Here is a 20294-nt window from a genome sequence, read left to right on the forward strand (position 1 = left end):
TCCTCAAGGATTTGTAATCAGAAAGATTCACTTATTCTGCCCTACATATTGGCAATCTAACAATTTTATACAAAAATAGATGAAAGCAAGCAGGAATCAGCAAATCTGAACTCACACCAACGTTGACATTGGGTCGTTGGGGGCGCTGCGAGTCGGCTGCCCTGCCAGTGTTCGTTATTTCGACATTTTTTAGGGGGCGTGTCAAATGTTAGTTTAGACAATAGACAATAGGTGCAGGAGTAGGCCATTCGGCCCCGAGCCAGCACCGCCGTTCAATGTGATCATGGCTGATCATCCCCAATCAGTACCCCGTTCCTGCCTTCTCCCCATATCCCCTGACACTGCTATTTTTAAGAGCCCTATCTAGCTCTCTCTTGAAAGCATCCAGAGAACCTGCCTCCACCGCCCGCTGAGGCAGAGAATTCCACAGACTCACAACTCTCTGTGAGAAAAAGTGTTTCCTCGTCTCAGTTCTAAATGGCTTACTCCTTATTTTTCAACTGTGGCCCCTGGTTCTGGACTGCCCCAACATCGGAAACATGTTTCCTACCTCTAGCGTGTCCAAACCCTTAACAATCTTAGGTGTCTCTTGGTGTGCCTTGTGTGGGGAGTGGTGGGGAGGGGAAAGGGGGAAACAGTTTTTGGTCGCCTCCTCCACAGACAGACGACTTTTTTCATGCCGCCTCCCTCGCGGCCTAACAGCTTGGTTTGGAGCAGCCTTTCCTGGAGTCGGGCCCGGAGGATCAGCAGCAGGCACAGTGTGTACTTTTCCATCGCGGAGCGGGCGAACCTTTGCCTGGGGTCGCCAAAGAGGTGTGCTCCAATCGCTGGCCTGTTGACTTTGGCATCATGGGGCTGTGGCCTGCGGAGCTTCTAACCGTGGGCGTGGAATGGACTTCCATCGGGGATCCCTTGCCAGGGATCGCCGGAGAAGAGCTCCGACCGCCGGCCTGCGGCCTATAACATCCTGAAGCCGCGGTCTCCAGTAGGAAAGTGCCGATTCGGGACTTCCAAGCCGCGGAGTGTGTTTGACCGTCCCGACGTAGGAGTTTTGATCATCCCGATGAGAGGGCTTGTACATCGAGCCGTCCGTAGCGGCAACTACGGATGGTTTATCGCCCCGACCACGGATGAACAAAGGAAGACCGACTGAACTTTGTTGTCTTCCACCACAGTGAATAATGCTGTGGTTGATATTTGTGTTAAATTTATATTGTGTATTGTGTGTTCTTTTTAAGTGTATCGCTGCTGGTAAATTCATTTCACTGCACGTTCGTGTGCATGTGACGAATAAAATTGACTTTGACTTTGACTTTGATTCAGTAGTTAGTTATTAAACTATAATTCATGCACAAGATACTCTATCCTTAAGCACATGCCAACCTATATGTGTATTGATTTTTCAGCATATACTCATGTGTCAATCAACAGGTAGCTCCAGAGATGATTACAAATTAAAAAAAAACACTAAACAGAACATCATTGCTTACTGCTCTTCTAAAATTCAATTATAATAAGCCAAAGTGCAATCAAACACAGGGACTGAAAGATAGCATATTACATACAATAAGTTAGGACAGAAATAAAACTCAGATATAATGCAAAGGAATATATAATTTACACACAAACTTCTTTAATCCTTCAAGTTAAAAGTAAGCACAATAGTTACATTTTTCTCACACAAATTGATCAGAATTCCACCAGTGTTACACTGGAATAATAGTAATGCACCAAAAGTTCGAACTATTCCTTCTGAAATTCATAATTATTTGAGTATTTTTGACCTTGCCTTGTAACACAATTCACTTGGATACATCTATACAACCAAAGCACATGACTTGAGGCAAGGGTATGACTCGAATAAGTAGGACATCAAATGTTTTACACAAGAAGCATCGTGTATGATTTTCAAAACTGATCCTGAAAAGAAGATCCAGTCATAAATATCTCAGTCATAATGGTTCATCTTCAACTGGCCTACGTAGTGATTCTCCACAAAATTCCAGAGATACAAAATTAATTTCAAATATTACACTCCAAAATGCTAACCACTCACAAGTACACTGCAAAATTGTAGATTTATCGACAGGAAATAATGTCTTACCTTTGAAGGCAGATGCTTTGTAATTGTATTCAATGGAAGCAATAACATCCTTCCAGAATTCATATTTCTTCACATTTCTATTCTGTGGAAAAAGGAATGATTTGAATTTTTTTTTTAATCCATTCAATGATTTAAGATAACATTCATAAGCAGCTAAAATTAAAATAACACTACATTAAATAAATACGGTCTGAAAGATAGAAAGATTGAGATCATTACACCAAATGACTACAAAAAAAATTCAGAAGTTCTAGTGCCCAAACATTCCATGTGTTATATATTTGATGGAAATAGTGGATGCACTAAATGTCATCTTCCAGAGTGTCATTGATTTTAGAATTGTTCCCACAGATTGAAAGGTAGGAAATAAAACTCCAGTAGTGGAGAAAGCACAAACGCTGAATTATTTTAAGTGGTAATAGAGAACTTCTAGATATCACTTCAACTTATGAAAAGAAAATTGTCTATCAAATTTGTTGAAATTTTGAGCTTTCAACAAAGAAAACAGATGAGCCAGGTGATGTTGGATGTTTGATATTCCAGATGGCCTTAAAGAATTTCATGCAAGAGATTATTAAACAAAATTAAAGCACACAATACCAGAATTACCACAGTATTGTAGCTATAAATTGTTTACAGACAAAAGAATAAATAGTTCATATTCAGATTGAAATTCTGTGAGTGGGGTGACACAGATCAGTGCTGAGGCGCCCGCTGTTCACTATCTATATCAATAATTTGAATGAATGGATCAAGGCGACAGTGTGGACTCGGTGGTGGATGCAGGGACACTTCAAAGGGTTTTAAGTACGCTACAGGAAAGGGGGAAAACATGGCAGATGTAAAATACTTTGATAGCATGCAACAAAAGCCTTTCACTGTACCTCGGTACACGTGACAATAAACTAAATTGAACTGGATAAGTGTGAATTCAGCCATTTTGGTTAAAAAAAATGGGAAGTGGAGTATTTTCTACAAAGAGAGCATATGAAAGATACTAGTGTTTTACTAGAAATACTTTGATATCTTCACATTCTACTGAAATTAAAGAGTATGACTTTTGGAAACTTCTTCAAATCCTACTGTGAAACCACAATTACCTCAACCATTGGTTCTTTAACTTTAATCCATTTGTATTTTGCAATTTACAACATTGTCTCTTTCACAAGTCAATTCCCAAAGCATACTCATTTGCTTGTGTAGGAAGGAAGAAGGGTTCTGAACCAAAACATCAGTCTGAAGAAGGGTTCCGACTCGAAACCTTACCTATTCTTTTCCTCCAGTGATGCTGTCTAACCTGCTGAGTTACTCCAGCATTTTGTGTCTATCCTCATTTGCTTGTTCTGTTCTCTGTATGGCTCATGGTGGGGTAGTTCACAGAGAAATATAGTTATCTCATGTTGATACCTTACCACGTGTTGACTACATGACTTTCCTTTCCTTCACTGTGCTTCGTGTTCTTGGTTCCCTGTATCTTTCTGAAGCCAGCAAAGTCATACCAGAGCCAGATGGAATACAGGATACCAGTAAAAGTTCACAAAATTGATTTCTATGTTGGCCAAATTGTTGTACGAGAGAAACTAAACAGAACAAGCTAATATGCTTACATTTAGAAGAATGTGAGATGATCTAATAGAAACATGCAAAGTTATTAAGAAAATTGACACGTTGTGAAATGATATTGCTCCTGGTTGGGGTTACATTCTCAAACTAAGGAGCCAACTGTTCAGGACAGAAATTAGAAGAAATGTATTTTTACAGGGACAGCTAATCTTTCTAAATCACCTCCCAAGCCAACTTGCTGAATGTTTTCAAAACAGATTGCTATAGATACCAAGGAACATGGGTTAAGTGCATAATAAAGATGATGTAATTGAAGGTTAGCCATGATCTTGTAGAATTATAAAGCAGAATACAAGGAGGCAAAATCGTTTTTTCTGTTTCTTCTCAGATAGGAGTTGAGAAATTGTTCTCAAAACTTAGACAAAAAAAAAAGGATTTTTGTGCAAAGCTAGTGGGGTTTTCTATTTTTCATTTCCAGCAACAAAACTGTTCGAGAAAACTACCTTGAAACTTATTTTTCTCCCCAGCCCATATGAGGAAGCAAATGGCTCAGATCAAATTTGACCAATAGCATCTTGTTTTCATCTCTTGTTGGATGCCTCAGGGTCCTCAATATCTTGCTACAAATTATGCAAGGTAGGCAATAGGTACATGTTGTCAGAAGACAGTTTTCATGACTGCATTATGTCCCTGATGATTGTGGACATTTACAGAACAGTGGAAAACACAAATTTAAAATGTTAATAGAATATTAAATAGATTCATTTGAAAATATTCAAATCAAAGTTGGCATTAATTAAAATAAAATTAGACATGCTAAATTACTTAATTATCCTATCCTTCCAAATTGTGACCTCAAATGAATGAGGTCATACTCGATGCACCATTTATGGTTGGTATAAAGCTGAGGAATCAGATCTCAAGTTTTTCAGCCCTTTAGCTCAGTGCATTACTCAATGTTGAGCCCAAGCAATAAGGAGTGAAGTAGATTCATCTTCATCGGATCTCTAACATGTTCCCCATCTCCCTGGTGCAGTTGGCAAACACACTGATGTGCACAATGCACTTAAATGGCAGTTATCTAGATCAGCTCACCTGAACTATCATCCAGTTCCATATCTACACTCCCATTTTGTGACCTGGGAACAGATCAAATGCTTCAAAATGCTTCACTGCATCTCTACCAACATAGCAAAATTCAAGGATGCATTTTAAATATCTTCATGTTCAATAAAAACTTGAACATGACCATAATATTCTTATCAAACCTGTTGACAAAAGAAATGCTAGTTACATGGCTAATTGACATCTACTTCAGCAAGGCTAACTCCCGAGCTTCTGACATCTCCTTTCAAAAGATGACCCGACAATTGATCATAAGACCTTTGACTCTGACCTGATATATTTACAGGATCTTTTTACCCCTCAGTCTCCAGCCTCCTTGTCTTCCAACCATAACCCATTTACTCATATTTCCTCCCCAAGTTCATTAATTAGATTGAAGACCAATTGCTTCAGCCTGGTCTTATTCCCCAGACCTTAATTCTTCATACTATTCTTTCTCTCATTGCCCTCACTCTTCCCACTTACATCCATGACACTTCTGATACCTCACACAGTTTGAACTGTTTCTAATTTACTGGTCATCCAAATTACTCCAATCAGTTCCCTTCTATTATTAATCCAACTTTGATGTAATGTTCTACTTTTTCACTTTCACATACCCTGTCTTATTCTTCCTCTCCCTTTTTTGATTTATTTAACAGCTTACTCATTACAAGCCCAAACCCCCTTTTGAGGTGAAGCAGTGATTCCTTTGCATTTCTCTTAATTTATTATAATATATTTAGTGCTCACTTTGTGATGTTCTTTATGTAGGAGAAACCAAACTCAGAATGGATTTTGCTTTGCTGATCCCAATGACATCTTTCTTTGACCTTTTACATTGGGTTTCATTGGAACTGTATAAGATTGAAAAATACCTCATCTTCTGGATATATTATATTGGATGACAGCAAAATTAATGATCTGTGTGCGTGCGTCTGCATGCATTAGCCTGGATGCGCAAATGTGCCTGTCTTTATCTGAGTGCCCAACTTTATGGAACATAGAGCAGTTGAACAGAGGAACAGGCCCTTCCATCACAATATCCATGCCAAACACGATGGCAAGATAAACTAGTCTCCTCTCCCTGCCTGTAATCCATAGCCCTCCATTCCCTGCATATCCGTGTGCCTATCTAAAAGTTCTTCAATATCACATTATTGTCCATCACCAGCCTGTCAGTGCGTTCCAGGCACACTCTATGTAAAAAAACTTGTCATGTACATCCCCATTAAACTTTGCACCTCTCAACTTAAAGCTATGCTCCCTACTCAACAAAAGGTTTAGATAATCTGGAATTCACTCCACTAGAAAGCTGCTGAAGCCAATAGTTTTTTTATGCAGCAGTATTATGGATGACAAAAGCATACAGATCAGCATTGATGTCCTGAGTAATCAGACAGGATGTGAGTACTGAATGCTCTATGTTTTCCACGAGATAACAGTTCTAAAATTTGGGAAACATTTCTGAACCAGCTCCAATGTGCTGTACTTATGTGGCCAAATCTAACATCCCAATATTTTTATTTCCATCTAATCTTTGTTTCTACATCCTTACGCAATGCCAAGTTGAAAAATAATTGAGTCTCAACTTCTGCCGTGATATTTTCCTAATAAAATTTATCATCACTTTGACAATGGGTTTTGCCCCATTTTTGGTGTCGGTGCTAGTGATGTCTCTGTGCAAGGAGAAAGAAATTAAAATCTAATGAATTTTGTTCCCACACAATTCTTTGTCAGCCTTATCATGACTAACTTTGGAGCAGTAGATGTGAGATCAAATCATACAACTGTTCTATTTCTCAAAGGACTGCAAGGACTATAGAGGAGAAAAAAGTACAGCGAAATATAATTAAATATTATGTATAAAAAGAATGCAATTTGAATTGTGTAACAACTATTTGAAATGTACAGTCAAAGGTTCAAAGGTTATTTTATTGGTCACATACACCTAGGTGTAGTGAAATGCTTCTTGCCAATGCAGCACATAAAGAAAGAATACAGACATAACAGTAATAAAGAAATTTAAACATAAAAACATCCCCCCACAATGGTTCCCATTATGAGGTTGGCACAATGTCCAGTCCCCATCCCATGTCCACCCATAGTCGGGCCTATTGAGGCCTCCACAGTTGCCTTTACGGAGGCCCGATGTTCCAGGCCGTTCTCGCCAGGTGATGGTGCTCCGGCATCGGGAGAATCCTCTCAGCGGCATGGGACACCTGGATAGGCCGCTTCCCTTACCGGAAAATGCGGCTTCCGAAGCCACCAGGCCGCGCCGGATGGAGCTCCACCACTGGCGATCTCGGCGAGAGATCCCAGGCTCCCGATGAAAAGTCAGCGCCGCCGCCCGCAGCTGGCCGCTCCACAGTCCCGCAGCTCTTGTTTCGAGTTATGGACAGTTTCCATTTAGATTGACTACTGCAAGTTTTACTTATTTAGGCATTAAGATCACCATGAAACATAAGGATTTATTTAAAGCTAATTTTATGCCTTTAATTGATGATATTAAACATCAGTTTACTAAATGGTCACCAATGTCCTTATCCTTAATTGGCCGAATCAATGCTATTAAAATGTTCATTTTACCCAAATTTCTGTTTTTATTTCAGACGATACCAACTTTTATTGGCAAATCTTTTTTTGATATTATAGACTCCAAAATTTCTTCATATATACAGCAAAATAAAAATCCCAGACTAGGTAAAAAATACTTACAGAAATCAAAAAAAGATGGTGGTTTGGCACTGCCGAACCTTAGACTTTACTACTGGGCAGTCAATGTTCGTTATTTAACATTTTGGTCAAAAGATTTAGAAGATACCCAATGCCCGGGATGGATAAACCTAGAACGTGATTCCTTACAAGGGCTATCATTGGCTTCTATTCTAGGGGCCTCGTTACCTTTTACAAATATGAGATTGAATTAATATACGACTAACCCAATAATAAGACATACATTCCGAATATGGTTTCAATTTCGTAAATTTTTTGGACGAAATGATTTTATTTTATCGAGTCCTATTTTATCCAATTTTCTCTTCCAACCATCTATAACTGATCAAGTCTTTTTGTTATGGAAGAGGAAGGGATTAGTAGCTTTTCGTGATTTGTTTTTGGAGGGTTGTTTTATGTCTTTCGAACAACTCTCCAATAAATATAACTTACCTAATTCACACTTTTTTAGATATTTACAAATTAGACATTTTTTGAAGGCTACTCTACCCCTATTTCCGCTACCACATCAATCCGAAATTTTGGAAACATTTTTACAGTTGAACCCTTATCAGAAAGGATTAATAACGACTATTTATGAGTTGTTTTTGAAATTACAAATAGATACATTTGATAAAATTAAGAATGACTGGGAAAGAGAACTTCAAATTTCTTTATCTATAGAGAAATGGGAGAGCATTCTTCAATTAGTTAATACCTCTTCAATGTGATACAATTCAAGGTGGTTCACAGAGCTTATATGTCAAAAGATAACTTAGCTCGTTTTTATGGAAACGCCGCTCCAGGCCCGCTGGTAGGCCGCTTGGACGGTTCGAAAGTGCAGCCCGGAGAAAAGCAGCCTCTCCGACCAGATAGGGACCTTGAAAAGTAGTTTCCCCCCCCCCCCCCCCCCCAAAGGGTGGGAAACTTTTACCAAGGGTAGGGGAAATTAAAAACTTGAGTACATAGTTTTAAGGTGCAAGGGGAATGATTTAATAGGAACCTGAGGAGCAAAACTTTCCACTCAGAAGGTGTCAGTTATATGAAACATGCTGCCAGAGGAGGTAGTTGAGGCAGGTACTATAATAGAATATGAAAGATGTTTGGACAAGTCATGAGTAGGAAAGATTTAGACGGGAGATAGTGCTGGAGTAACTCATGGGTCAGGCAGCATCTCTGGAGAAATAGGATGGGTGGTGCCTAACTTGTTGAGTTACTCCAGCACTGTGTCTATCTTCGGTATAAACCAGCATCTGCAGTTCCTTCCTACACAAGATTTAGAATGGGCCAAATGCGGACAAATGGAACAAGCTTAGATTCTGCTTCTTGGTTGGCATGGGCAGATTGCACTGAAGGGCCTGTTTCGGTGCTGTATCACTCTATGACTATGACTCTTGCAATTCCAGGCTCATGAAATAGGAAGAAACAGAAGAATTCCTTGATGGGTAAAAGTGACCATCTACAAATAGCAAACATAAATGAATAGTAATTCCTCATGTTTGACTTTCAAACAATCCACCAGTGATAAACTGCTGTTATACACTTTTTATTTTCCAGGATTAGACATGTGATGCTTTTAATAATATGCATGAGTTATTTTTGAAAGAGTAAAGCATTCCAAGTTGTATCATGGAAAAGAAATAGAACTTGGCATTTCAAAGATATTAATACATACAGAACGGAAAAGAAACTTTTAAACTGGAGGTAAACAGGATGTTTTTATTTCCTGACCAATTTAAAGAAATTTAATATGCGGGCAATTCAAAAGCATAACAATGATTTTTATGCTACTAAAACCAATGGTTAATGGAATCCTCAACACCACAAATGTGGTTAAGTCATTTCCCCACATTTCTTGTTTTCTATTCTGCAGTGTACTTTTGCAAGAAAGCATTGCCTCTTGAACTAAACAAGTCCATTTATAGCAACGATAAATACACAATAACATCATTGGAAATATTTTTATAAAAACATTCTGATTTGAAAAACATAACAACCGGTCTCTAACAAAAAAATCAGCGTTCTAAATTTTGACTCATCTAATGATATATTAGTAGTTTCACATAAAATTTAACATAGTCATAGAATCATACAGCGTGGAAACAGGCCTAGCGGCCCAAATTGCCCATACTGATCAACATGTCTCATCTAAACTAGTTCCCGTTACCAGCATTTGTCCCATGTACCTATCCTTGTACCTGAAAAAATGTTTCTTAAACATGCAACAGTACCTGCCTCAACTAGCTCCTCCAGCATGTCACTCCATATACCCACCATCCTTCGTGTAAAAAAGTTATCACTGAGGTTCCTATTAAATCTTCCCCCCCCCCCCCACCCCCCTCCCCCCTCACCGTGATCTATGTCCTCTGGTTCTCGATTCTCCAACTCTGGGCAAGAAACTGTGTGTTAATTCAATCTATTCAAGCGTTTGACGGCACTGGGCCTGTACTCGCTGAATTTTAGAAGAATGAGGGGGGACCTCATTGAAATGTACCGAATAGTGAAAGGCTTGGATAGAGTGGATGTAGAGAGGATGTCTCCACTAGTGGGGAGTCTCGGATTAAAGGTCAAAGCCTCAGAATTGAAGGACGTTCCTTTAGGAGGATTACGTGGAATTTATGCAGTTAGAGGGTGATAAATCTGTGGAATTCTTTGCCACAGAAGGCTGTCGAGGCCAGGTCACTAGATATAATTATATTAAAACTCTTATCTTGTTTGTGTATGTATATATGTGTGTGTGGGTGTGTGTCATCTGGGCACAATCTGCTTGATTCTTATTTCCTTCCAAACGCTAGGTCACAACCTTCCCATTTTCACACATTCTACTCACATTTTTCCCCTCGAGGCGATAAACGTCTTCCCGTCGCATTCTCACCTATATTTCCAAACTTTTTAATCGTTTCAAGTCTTAAAAACTGCTCGAAAACTCACCCATCTCTACCCTCTCCCTTTCTACCCCCTCCACCTCCCTCTCTACCCTCTCCCTCTATCCACCTCCACCCCCTCCCTCTCTACCCCCCTCCCTCTCTGCACCCCCTCCCTCTCTACCCCCCTCCCTCTCTACCCCCCTCCCTCTCTGCACCCCCTCCCTCTCAGCCCCCCCTCTTTCTCTACCCCCCTCCCTATCTAGGGAGTGGTGAGTATTGGGACCTATGGGTGAGTGGTGAAATAATGTGTTCGGGGATCAGCCCTCCCCTGTGATGCCGTGCCCCCCCCCCCCCCCACATTGGGGGACGGGACCCAAAGGGTCCCATTTGGTCTAGTGGACATTAAAGCAGAGATAGATAGATCCTTGATTAGTTATGTGGAGAAGGCAGGAGAGTGGGATTAGGAGGGGGAGATAGATCAGCCATGATTGAATGGTGGAGTAGACTAGACGAGCCTAATTCTGCTCCTATCACTTATGACCTTATTTTTGCACAGTTCTATAAGATCATCCCTCATCCTCCTGCGCTCCAAGGAATAAAGTCTAAGCCTGCTCAACCTCTCCCTATAGCTCGGGCCCTTCAGTCCTGACAACATCCTCGTAAATCTTCTCTGCACCCTTTCCAGCGTAACAACATCATTCCTAGAACATGGTGCTCAAAACTGAATACAATACCCTAAATGTAGCCTCACCAATATCTTGTATCATACATAACATGATAGTTCAGAGAAGAGAATAAGGATTAGAATTTAAAGATGACATACTGGAGTAACTCAGGTCAGTCAGCATCTCTGGAGAACATGGATGGGTGACATTTGGGGTTGGGACATATCTTCAAACCTGACCTGAAACGTCATCCATCCTTGTTCCCCAGAGATGCAACCTGACCTGCTGAGTTACTCCAGCACTTTGTGTCTTTTTTTTTTTGGAAAACAGCACCTGCAGTTCTTTGTTTCTCCACGGATTAGAATTGATTCACTGCATTTTAATGGAGTTAAAACAGCATTGACATCCAAATCCATTGTTTTTCAGATCCATCAAGAGAGCAATTGCATGGTCTCTACAACTGTAATGCCAGTGTTAGTTTCAGCTTCTGCTAGTATCTTGATTGATCATGGATTCATGCAATTGCCAACATTTATCCCCTTAGTTGCCACCCCAGTAGCCAGCTTTAAAACCTCCGGCATTAGTAGCACTCTTCCAGGCACAAATGGGCCAATATTGCTAATTGGATGGGATAATGCTTCCAGTCAGAACAGTTCCCATCACAGGCATGTTCTTGGCACGAAGGTTACAGTCTTGACTCGAAAAGTCATCCATTCCTTCTCTCCAGAGATGCTGCCTGTCCCGCTGATTTACTCCAGCTTTTTGTGTCTATCTCAGGATACAGTGAGCATCCAGTGCAACAGCAAGGCAGGCACCTCTGGGCAAGTGTGGCCCAGGAGGTTTCTACATGTAGTAATATTGCATGCATGTAACATTTCTGAAAGCCTGCAATAGTAAATCCAGCAATGCAGCAGATCCTCCATATCTACAGTGCCTGTTATTCTAATGTGAAGAAAATGTAGATGACGTTTTCTCTCTGAATATGGGGTTTGGGTAATCCCGTGAATGCAAGAATCAAGAGAAAACTGAAATGCAGCAGAGGTAGGAGGGAGCAGCCTGGACTGATACGGAGATGAAGAAACTAAGAGGGCCCTTAACTTCAATAGCTAAAGCTGTCAAAACACTATGCAAGCTTTTGTTTTGAAATTGCACAGAATTGAGCAGAGTCTTGGCTCTTTAAATAATATGGTTAAAGGAGAAATGGCTAATAAAAGCAAATAGCTCCGCAACTAAAGATAAACTGCTGAATTTCAGGATAGCAAAGTTGAAATTGCATAAAACAGAGTGGGTATATCATTGTTCCCAGCTTTTGGAGTAGCTTTAAACTGGAAAAGAAGAAGCTCCACAAATGAAAGCAATGTTAAAATGCCATGGATTGAAATTCTCAATGAGCATCAAGGAATTGAGAAATCGTTATTGGTATTGAAATTGGTTTATTATTGTCAAGTGTACCAAAATAAAATGCATAACTTTATTTTGCATGCTGAACAAGCAAATTGTACGACACCTTGGGAGTATGGCAAACAAGTACAAACTATACAAGTATACCAGGTAGTGCAAAAAAAAGGGGAAGAAAATAAAGTGCATAATATACAGCTACAGAGAAAGTGCAGATAAAAAAGAGCCTGGGGGAAAATTATATCGTTATTTTAAAAGGCTCTTTCCGGTGCTGCTTTTTCGCTGCAATACTAATTGGTCAAACAATTGCAGCATATCATACTCCTTCATGCATATGTAAAACCAACTGCCTTTCTCAGATCAAAATTGGAATAAATAATTTAATTATCAGTTAGCAACCAGAGTAAGAACAATGGTATAAGTAGTCCTTCTGGTACAGGTGCACAACCTTTTATCCGGAGTTCCTGAAACCGAAAAGCTCCGAAAACCGGACATTTTTTCCAGGATGTCGTCTGCACACCAAAGCTCGCGTTTGGCGTCAAACTTGACCCGAAACGACCCATGGTCAACCCAGGTCTGTACTACTGTAGCGGCTGCCTCCTCCCTGGAGACCGGGGAGACACTTAAACATCTGTATATCATTGCTTAAATGTTAGTCAGTTAGTTTGGAGGGCTTTTATGTGAAGGGGGGGTGGGGGGGGGGGGGGTGAAGGGAGAAACTTTAATTCTTAGTCCTCTACCTGGTCGGAGAGGCGGGGAGCGGGCAATGCCTTACCGGGTCGCAGTGCAGTAAGCTCCGGAGCGCTGTGGCCGCCGACTCCCAACATCGCGGAGCTGGGGGCTGCGGGCGTCCGGCCGCGGGTGGCGCCAGTTGTAGCTCCGACCCCGGCAACTCTACCCCTGGCTGCGCGACGCTCCAAATCCATCGCGGCCCGCGGCCGGACGCCCGCAGCCCCAGCTCCGCGATTTTGTGTGTCGGCGGCCACAGCGCTCCGGAGCTTACCGCACGGCGACCCAGTAAGGCATTGCCCGCTCCCCACTGGTATCCCAGCGCTGCGACGCCGCCGACTCCCAACATCGCGGAGCTGGGGCTGCGGGCGTCCGGCCGCGGGCGGCGCTGGATTTGGAGCACCGCGCATCCAGGGGTAGAGTTGCCGGGGTCGGAGCTCCAACCGGCGCCGCCCGTGGCCGGACGCCCGCAGCCCCCAGCTCCGCGATGTTGGGAGTCGGCGGCCACAGCGTTCCGGAGCTTACTGCACGGCGACCCGGTAAGGCATTGCCCGCTCCCCGCCTCTCCGACCAGGTAGGGGACTAAGAATTAAAGTTTCCCCCTTCACCCCCCCCACCACATAAAATCCCTCCAAACTAACTGATTAACATTTAAGTAATGATTTACAATGATTCCCCGGTCTCCGGGGAGGAGGCAGCCGCTCCAGACTTTTCAAGCCGCCCGCGCTACCTACCTAATCTACGCTAAAAATCTTCCATTCGGAAATCCGAAAAATTCCGAAATCCGAGAAGTGTCTGGTCCCAAGGCTTTCGGATAAAAGGTTGTGCACCTGTACTGCAATACTGAGTCAATGAGGAAAACACAACAGAACTTAATGTATTTCTCACCTGATCTAATAGATCCACTACCCGTGCACACAGCAAGGCTCCTGGCAGGTCAAAATAATTGTCATAGAAATGATATTTGCCTAACAAAACGAGAAAAAAATATTTAAGGTTATGGTATGCATTTTAAGATTTATTAACATGCAAAATTGGTCAAATTTACTATATTCCACTATCATTTCTAATTAAATTTCACAACTAAATGATTAATTCCAACAATTATTAATCCACAATCTGTATTGTTTTATAGTAAATATATTTCCTTTAATTAAACATTCAAATTAAATAAAATATTTAAAGGCCATTCACGAAAGTAAACATTCTCAAAAAGAAAATTTATTAAACACATGCTTTCAGACATTTTTCTGCTTCATACCTGAACGTGCAAAAACTCCATTGATGGTCTTGAAGTGTTTCCATTTTCTCTTCTTTCCATAGGTTTCCAATATCTCTTCTGCTGTTAAAATTCTTGTGCCATGACTAGCTCTATTTGAGATATCAAATAGTTTAAGATCCCACATTCTAAACTTTAAACGGAAGCATTCTGTATACTATCTGTTCAATACATTCTTGCAAATAAATAGTACAGATCTTACAAAGTTTCCTATTTTACAAGTTACAATTATGCCAACAAAGTCTTAGGAATGAACTAATTTAGTTATAGTACCAAATATGTCCTCGGTAAGTCAAAATTCATATTTAATGAGCTTGCGACAATTTGTATGGCTGATGTCAAGTAAGAAATTCAACCCTGACGTGACATTTCAGCGTTATAGATAGTAAGGATATAAAGACATAAATGCAAAATAAAATTCCCAAAACAAAACCTCACATATGGCTGCGTATGAAGTAAAACAATATGGTCTTCAGGAGATAAAATCATGCCTATTTCAGACCAGAACCTGGCTCAATGTATTTCCAAGCATCTTTACCAAAGTGGGTATTCCCCCCACGCTTTTCAGGATTGCATCGTCACAGATACAAAAATCCAAGTGACACTGAGTTGCATCAAGAAGACAACACCTTGGGAGTGTGGCAAACAATAAGGGAGTTACAAATCAGTTACATCATGACACATATAGTCTCACTGTACGGGCAGAAAAGCAGCAACTGAAATCAAATATAGATAAATCTGAAATGTATTTTGGCAATAGGGATGGGTAGCAGAAACACAATGGCAAACATATAAAGAATATGCAGGAGCAGAGGGTCCTGAGAGTTCACCTACATAGATGGCAGGTTAAACCCAAGAGAGTTGTATGCACAAATATGGCAACCTTGCCTTCATAGAGATAAAGAGTACAAAACCAGCTAGACATGCTGAACCTTTATAATGCTCTGACAAGACCATTGCTAGAATTCTACATCCTGTTTTGTTACTACACTTTAGGAGAGATGTGAAGATTGTTGATAGGTAGCAGATGAAATCCCAAAATTATTCTTGGGAAAATAAATTTAGCCACGAGATTAGACTGGAGAAGCTACATTTCTTATCTTTGGAGGAAAAGAGGTCAAAGGAAGATGTGACTGAGGTGTACAAGATAAGTAAAGGTTTAGATATTAGGTTTAGGATAAAGAAAATAGCTATGCCTATTAGCTGATTTCCCCAAAGGAATAGGGAACAGCAATTTCATGATTTGTACAAGAAACACAAGGCAGATGCGAAGATTAACTATTAAGCATAAAACAGCAACAATGTGGAATTAATGGACCACAATGGTGGCGTAAATTGTCATAAAAAACTATGATTTTTAACAATACTGATTAAATGATGGAGAGACATAAACCCACAATTCTACTGGGGCAGAGTAGGAGAAAAGGGCTAATTGGATTGGATTGAAAAGTCAAATGTCCTCCTTGTGTACCATAATATATCTTTAATGCCCTGGCTGTTGCAGTAGTAATAATTTTCAAATAGCTCAGCCACATCTAGAACAAAGCAGTGCACAATTAGCAGCTTGCTGAATGGAGCACTTAATTAAAAGCTCTCCAACTAGACTAAATATTGATTTCCTTCATTGCCAATGCTGTCAAGTCAAGTCAAGTCAAGTTTATTCGTCACATACACATACGAGATGTGCAGTGAAATGAAAAGTGGCAATGCTTGTGGATTGTGCAAAAAAAACTACAAAACATAATGGAACAGAATCAGAATTACATGTTTGCGGGAGGAAAAAAAAAAGAAGAAACAGCAATTTAAAGACACCACACAACAGTAAATTGGTACAGTAAATTTGTCCCTGGTGAGATAGGAGTTTACAGTCCTAATGGCCTCTGGGAAGAAACTCCTTCTCATCCTCTCTGTTTTCACAGCATGGCAATGGAGGCGTTTGCCTGACCGTAGCAGCTGGAACAGTCTGTTGCTGGGGTGGAAGGGGTCCCCCATGATCTTGTTGGCTCTGGATTTGCACCTTCTGATATACAGTTCCTGCAGGGGGGCCAGTGTAGTTCCCATAGTGCGTTCTGCCGAACGCACTACTCTCTGCAGAGCCTTCTTGTCCTGGGCAGAGCAGTTCCCAAACCAAATTGTGATGTTTCCAGACAAGATGTTTTCCACAGCCGCTGAGTAGAAGTATTGGGGGATCCTCAGAGACAATAGCCATGATCATATTGAATGGCGGTGCAGGCTAGAAGGGCCGAATGGCCTACTCCTGCACCTATGTTCTATGTTTCTATGACACTCTGAATTTCCTCAATTGCCTGAGGTGGTAAAGGCACTGCCTTGCCTTACTCACCATTGCAGCAGTGTGTGATGTTTATTTCAGATCCTCTGAGATGTGAGATGCTGCGCAACTTAAGGAAGTGTATTTCGAAGACATGATTTATTGAACTTACCTCAACATTATCCAGTTAAATAGTCTGCACAGGTAGTCCCTGGGTGACATAAGGATTCCTATCCTGACAACTGTCCATAAGCCAATTTCTCCATAAATCAGAATGTCTGCATTCTATAGTAATCTATATCACATCACTCTGTATATACTTGCTACAACTTTAATTGAATTGAATAATCACTCAAACACTAGCCATATTTAAATTAATGCAATATAAACTATATTCAATCATTATTGAATACTATAAAATGTATGGGAGGAATTTATGTAAAATTAAATTTCTGTAAGCCAGATCATTCATAATCCAGGAATCGAATTACCAAGATAGTGTGCAATAGTCCAAAATCAGAATTAGTTCCAAAAGTTATAATATTCTGAAAAAGAAACAAGGCACTGGAGAAACAGGTCAGGGATCTGCAGTTCCTTGTTTCTCCATTTTGTAATATCCTAAGTTGGATAGGTTGTATTATTCCTTTGGTATTTTCGATCAAGATCCTGAAATTTCCTAAAAACATTGTGTGCACATGGTCAACAGAAAACTGCAGCAATTCAAGAGGGAAACGCAACATCACATTTAAAGAGAAACTAGGAATTGGTATAATTTGTCAGAGTTTTACTGGTACCTCTTAAATCTCAAGCACAATTACATTTTAGTGGTTAAAATTAAATGGCAGCTGAAAATGACAGTAGCGCTGGTGTAAAAACACACAATAACTAAGTCCATGAAACTTCTTGATCATTATTTATGTTGATTACATATTGTGTGCTACCGCATGGTGGGCTTCTCTGGAAAGTTAGATTGATTGGAATCCAGGGAAACTGTAAGGAATTGGCTCCATTGTAGGAAACAGAAGGTGGTGGTGGTGTTGGTTTTTGGACTGGGGTCCTGTGACTAGTGGTGCCTCAGGAATCAGTGCTGGGTCCACTGCTGTTTAGTTTTAGTTTAGTTTATTGTCAGGTGTACCCAGGTACAGTAAAAAGCTTTTGTTGCATGCTAACCAGTCAGTGGAAAGACAATGATTACTATCGAGCCATACACAGAGTACAGATACATGATAAGGAAATAACGTTTAGTGCAAGGTAAAGCCAGCAGATCAAAATAGTCCGAGGGTCATCAATGAGGTAGATGGTAGTTTAGGACGGCTCTCTAGTTGAGGTAGGACGGTTCAATTGCCTGATAACAGCTGGGAAGAAGCTGTTCCTGAATCTGGGGGTGTGCGTTTTCACACTTCTATACCTTTTGCCCGATGGGACGGGAAGAAGAGGGAGTGGCCAGGGTGCAACTTTTTCCCAGAGTAAGGGAATCAAATAAAGGTCCACCACCAATTTTCCGGTAACTGATAGTCCAGCACCTCCTTTAATTTTATAAAATTACTTGAAATCCCCCCCCCCCAGAAGTCCCTCCGAAAGCGTAGTGCCTAGGCTGGGGTGAAGCAGCAAATCTCGACCTCATCGGAACTTCGGCAGACTTCCAATCGGCGGGTTAAATTTGCCCCCTGTGGCCATGTCTCTGGAACACCGGCCCGGCCAGAAGCGGCAGATCCGTTCCGATAGCCAACTACCGAGGCCAACTTTGATGTCTAGTACCCCCCCCCCCCCCCCCCCCCCCCCCCCCCACCCACCCTAGGCCGATGTGTTCTGCCACCGTTTGACTCCTCTTGGAAGTCTGCGTTGAATAGCAGGCGCACATGCCCTACCGCATTTTCGTCAGATTTGGCAAATCTTAGGTCGGTGGGGGACGGCCAGGTAATCCTGAAGCAAAAGCAGCACCTCAACCCTAAGGGCAGCCGTCGATCTGACCCTCAATCGGGACTTCCAAGGGTAACTCTCTATCTGAGGTCCAGGCTGCCCGTGCAAGAAATGCAAGTTTCACTGAAAATCTACATTTAATATTTGTGTTATTTAAGTTTCTAGCCGTCCATGGTGCTTTAGAGACACGGTAGGGGTTTAATTAGTGGGTCAGAGGTGTATTATTGTATCATTATTATGTGACCTCCATTGGTCTGGCAAAGCTCTGGACCCAAGGGTACTGGAAAATGGTGGTGGAGCTGTACTAGACAGCATAGGTTTAAGGTGAATGGTGAAAGATTTAATAGGAATCTGAGGGACAACTTCTTCACACAGAGGGTGATGAGCATATGGAATAAGCTGCTAGAGCAAGTAGTTATGGTAGGTACAATAATGGTAGGCACAGTGACGCAGCGGTAGAGTTGCTGACTTACAGCACCAGAGATGCTGCTTAGGGTTTGTACGTTCTTCCCGTGACCTGCGTGGGTTTACCCCGGGATCTGCGGTTACCTCACACACTCCAAAGAAGTACAGGTTTGTAGGCTAATTGGCTTGGTATAATTGTAAATTGTCCCTAGTGTGTGTAGGGTAATGTTAAGTGTGCAGGGATCGCAGGTCAGCGCGGACTCTAAACTAAAACAGCATTTAAAAGATATTAGATAAGTGTATGGAAAGGAAAGGTTTAGAGGGATATGAGCTAAATATGGGCAAATGAGGCCAGCTTAGATGGAGCATTTTGGTCAGTACGGATTAGTTGGGCCAAAAGACCCATTTCAGTGCTCTACGACTCCAAATAATATTTACCTCACAACTGTTCCATCTTCACTTAGTTTCAGTAAATTGCCATCTTCCATGTCCAAAAGTAAGCCTTTAAAACTGACAAAAGAATAAATCACATTGAAAAATTAAAGTGGAAATTTAAACTTCAAACATGATATTTGCTTGCTTTTGTCTATTTAGTTTTCTCAAATTTTGCCTGTTCGTCATTTCAAAGAACCACAAGATACTCCTCCTTAGAAACCTTTTTGCCAAATATTGATTGTTCAGATATAACATGTGTTTCCATTACACAAATTGAATAGAACACAAGTGATGAATTAGGAAACATTATTTGCATTACACATAGCAAATTGGTTATAATGTGATTTTGATCAGGAACTAGAGAACTACTTAAAGTTACTTTGGGAAATAGCAGGCAGAAAAGGATCAAGGAACAAACAACCTGCTTCCACGTAGTCTACCAACCTTAATCAAACAACTGTTTCTTGAGAACACAACTGCTACTTTGATAGTGGATGGCTATTGAAATTAACAAGCAATCACTTCTATTGTCACACGTGCAATGAAACAATGTAACATATAGCCTTTAGTATTTTTAACAAAAAAACTATGGCAAAAATAACTTTATTATTGCAAGTCTAAAACTCTGTCGCCCCAAACCCCATTCCCCTCATGATGCAATTTTCTTTATATTGTGATTTTCTATAATGTGAGGTTTCTTAGTGACAAAACTGTGCTGCTGTAGGAGAACAACCTGTATAAATAAAATCACTGAAAAAATATTCTATGATAGTTTATAGATTTTAAAGTTGTGTTTGTGCTATTGTCACACTACTGCTATCAGAATCTGGACTGATTTGCC

The 20294-nt window shown here is 40.9% G+C and overlaps 1 protein-coding gene across 1 annotated transcript in view; it reads right to left on the bottom strand.

The window, feature by feature from the left end:
• nt5dc1 (5'-nucleotidase domain containing 1) overlaps positions 1-20294 on the bottom strand; it is a 492890-nt gene that overhangs the window by 448473 nt on the left and 24123 nt on the right. Inside the window, exons 3-6 of the mRNA XM_033021127.1 lie at positions 19457-19528; positions 14407-14516; positions 14034-14113; positions 2105-2186 (exon numbers count right to left, since the gene is read on the bottom strand). Coding sequence (XP_032877018.1) covers positions 2105-2186; positions 14034-14113; positions 14407-14516; positions 19457-19528 — 344 coding nt within the window. The remainder of the gene's footprint in view (positions 1-2104; positions 2187-14033; positions 14114-14406; positions 14517-19456; positions 19529-20294) is intronic.

Source organism: Amblyraja radiata, chromosome 5, assembly GCF_010909765.2.
Source record: "Amblyraja radiata isolate CabotCenter1 chromosome 5, sAmbRad1.1.pri, whole genome shotgun sequence".
NCBI lineage: Eukaryota > Metazoa > Chordata > Chondrichthyes > Rajiformes > Rajidae > Amblyraja > Amblyraja radiata.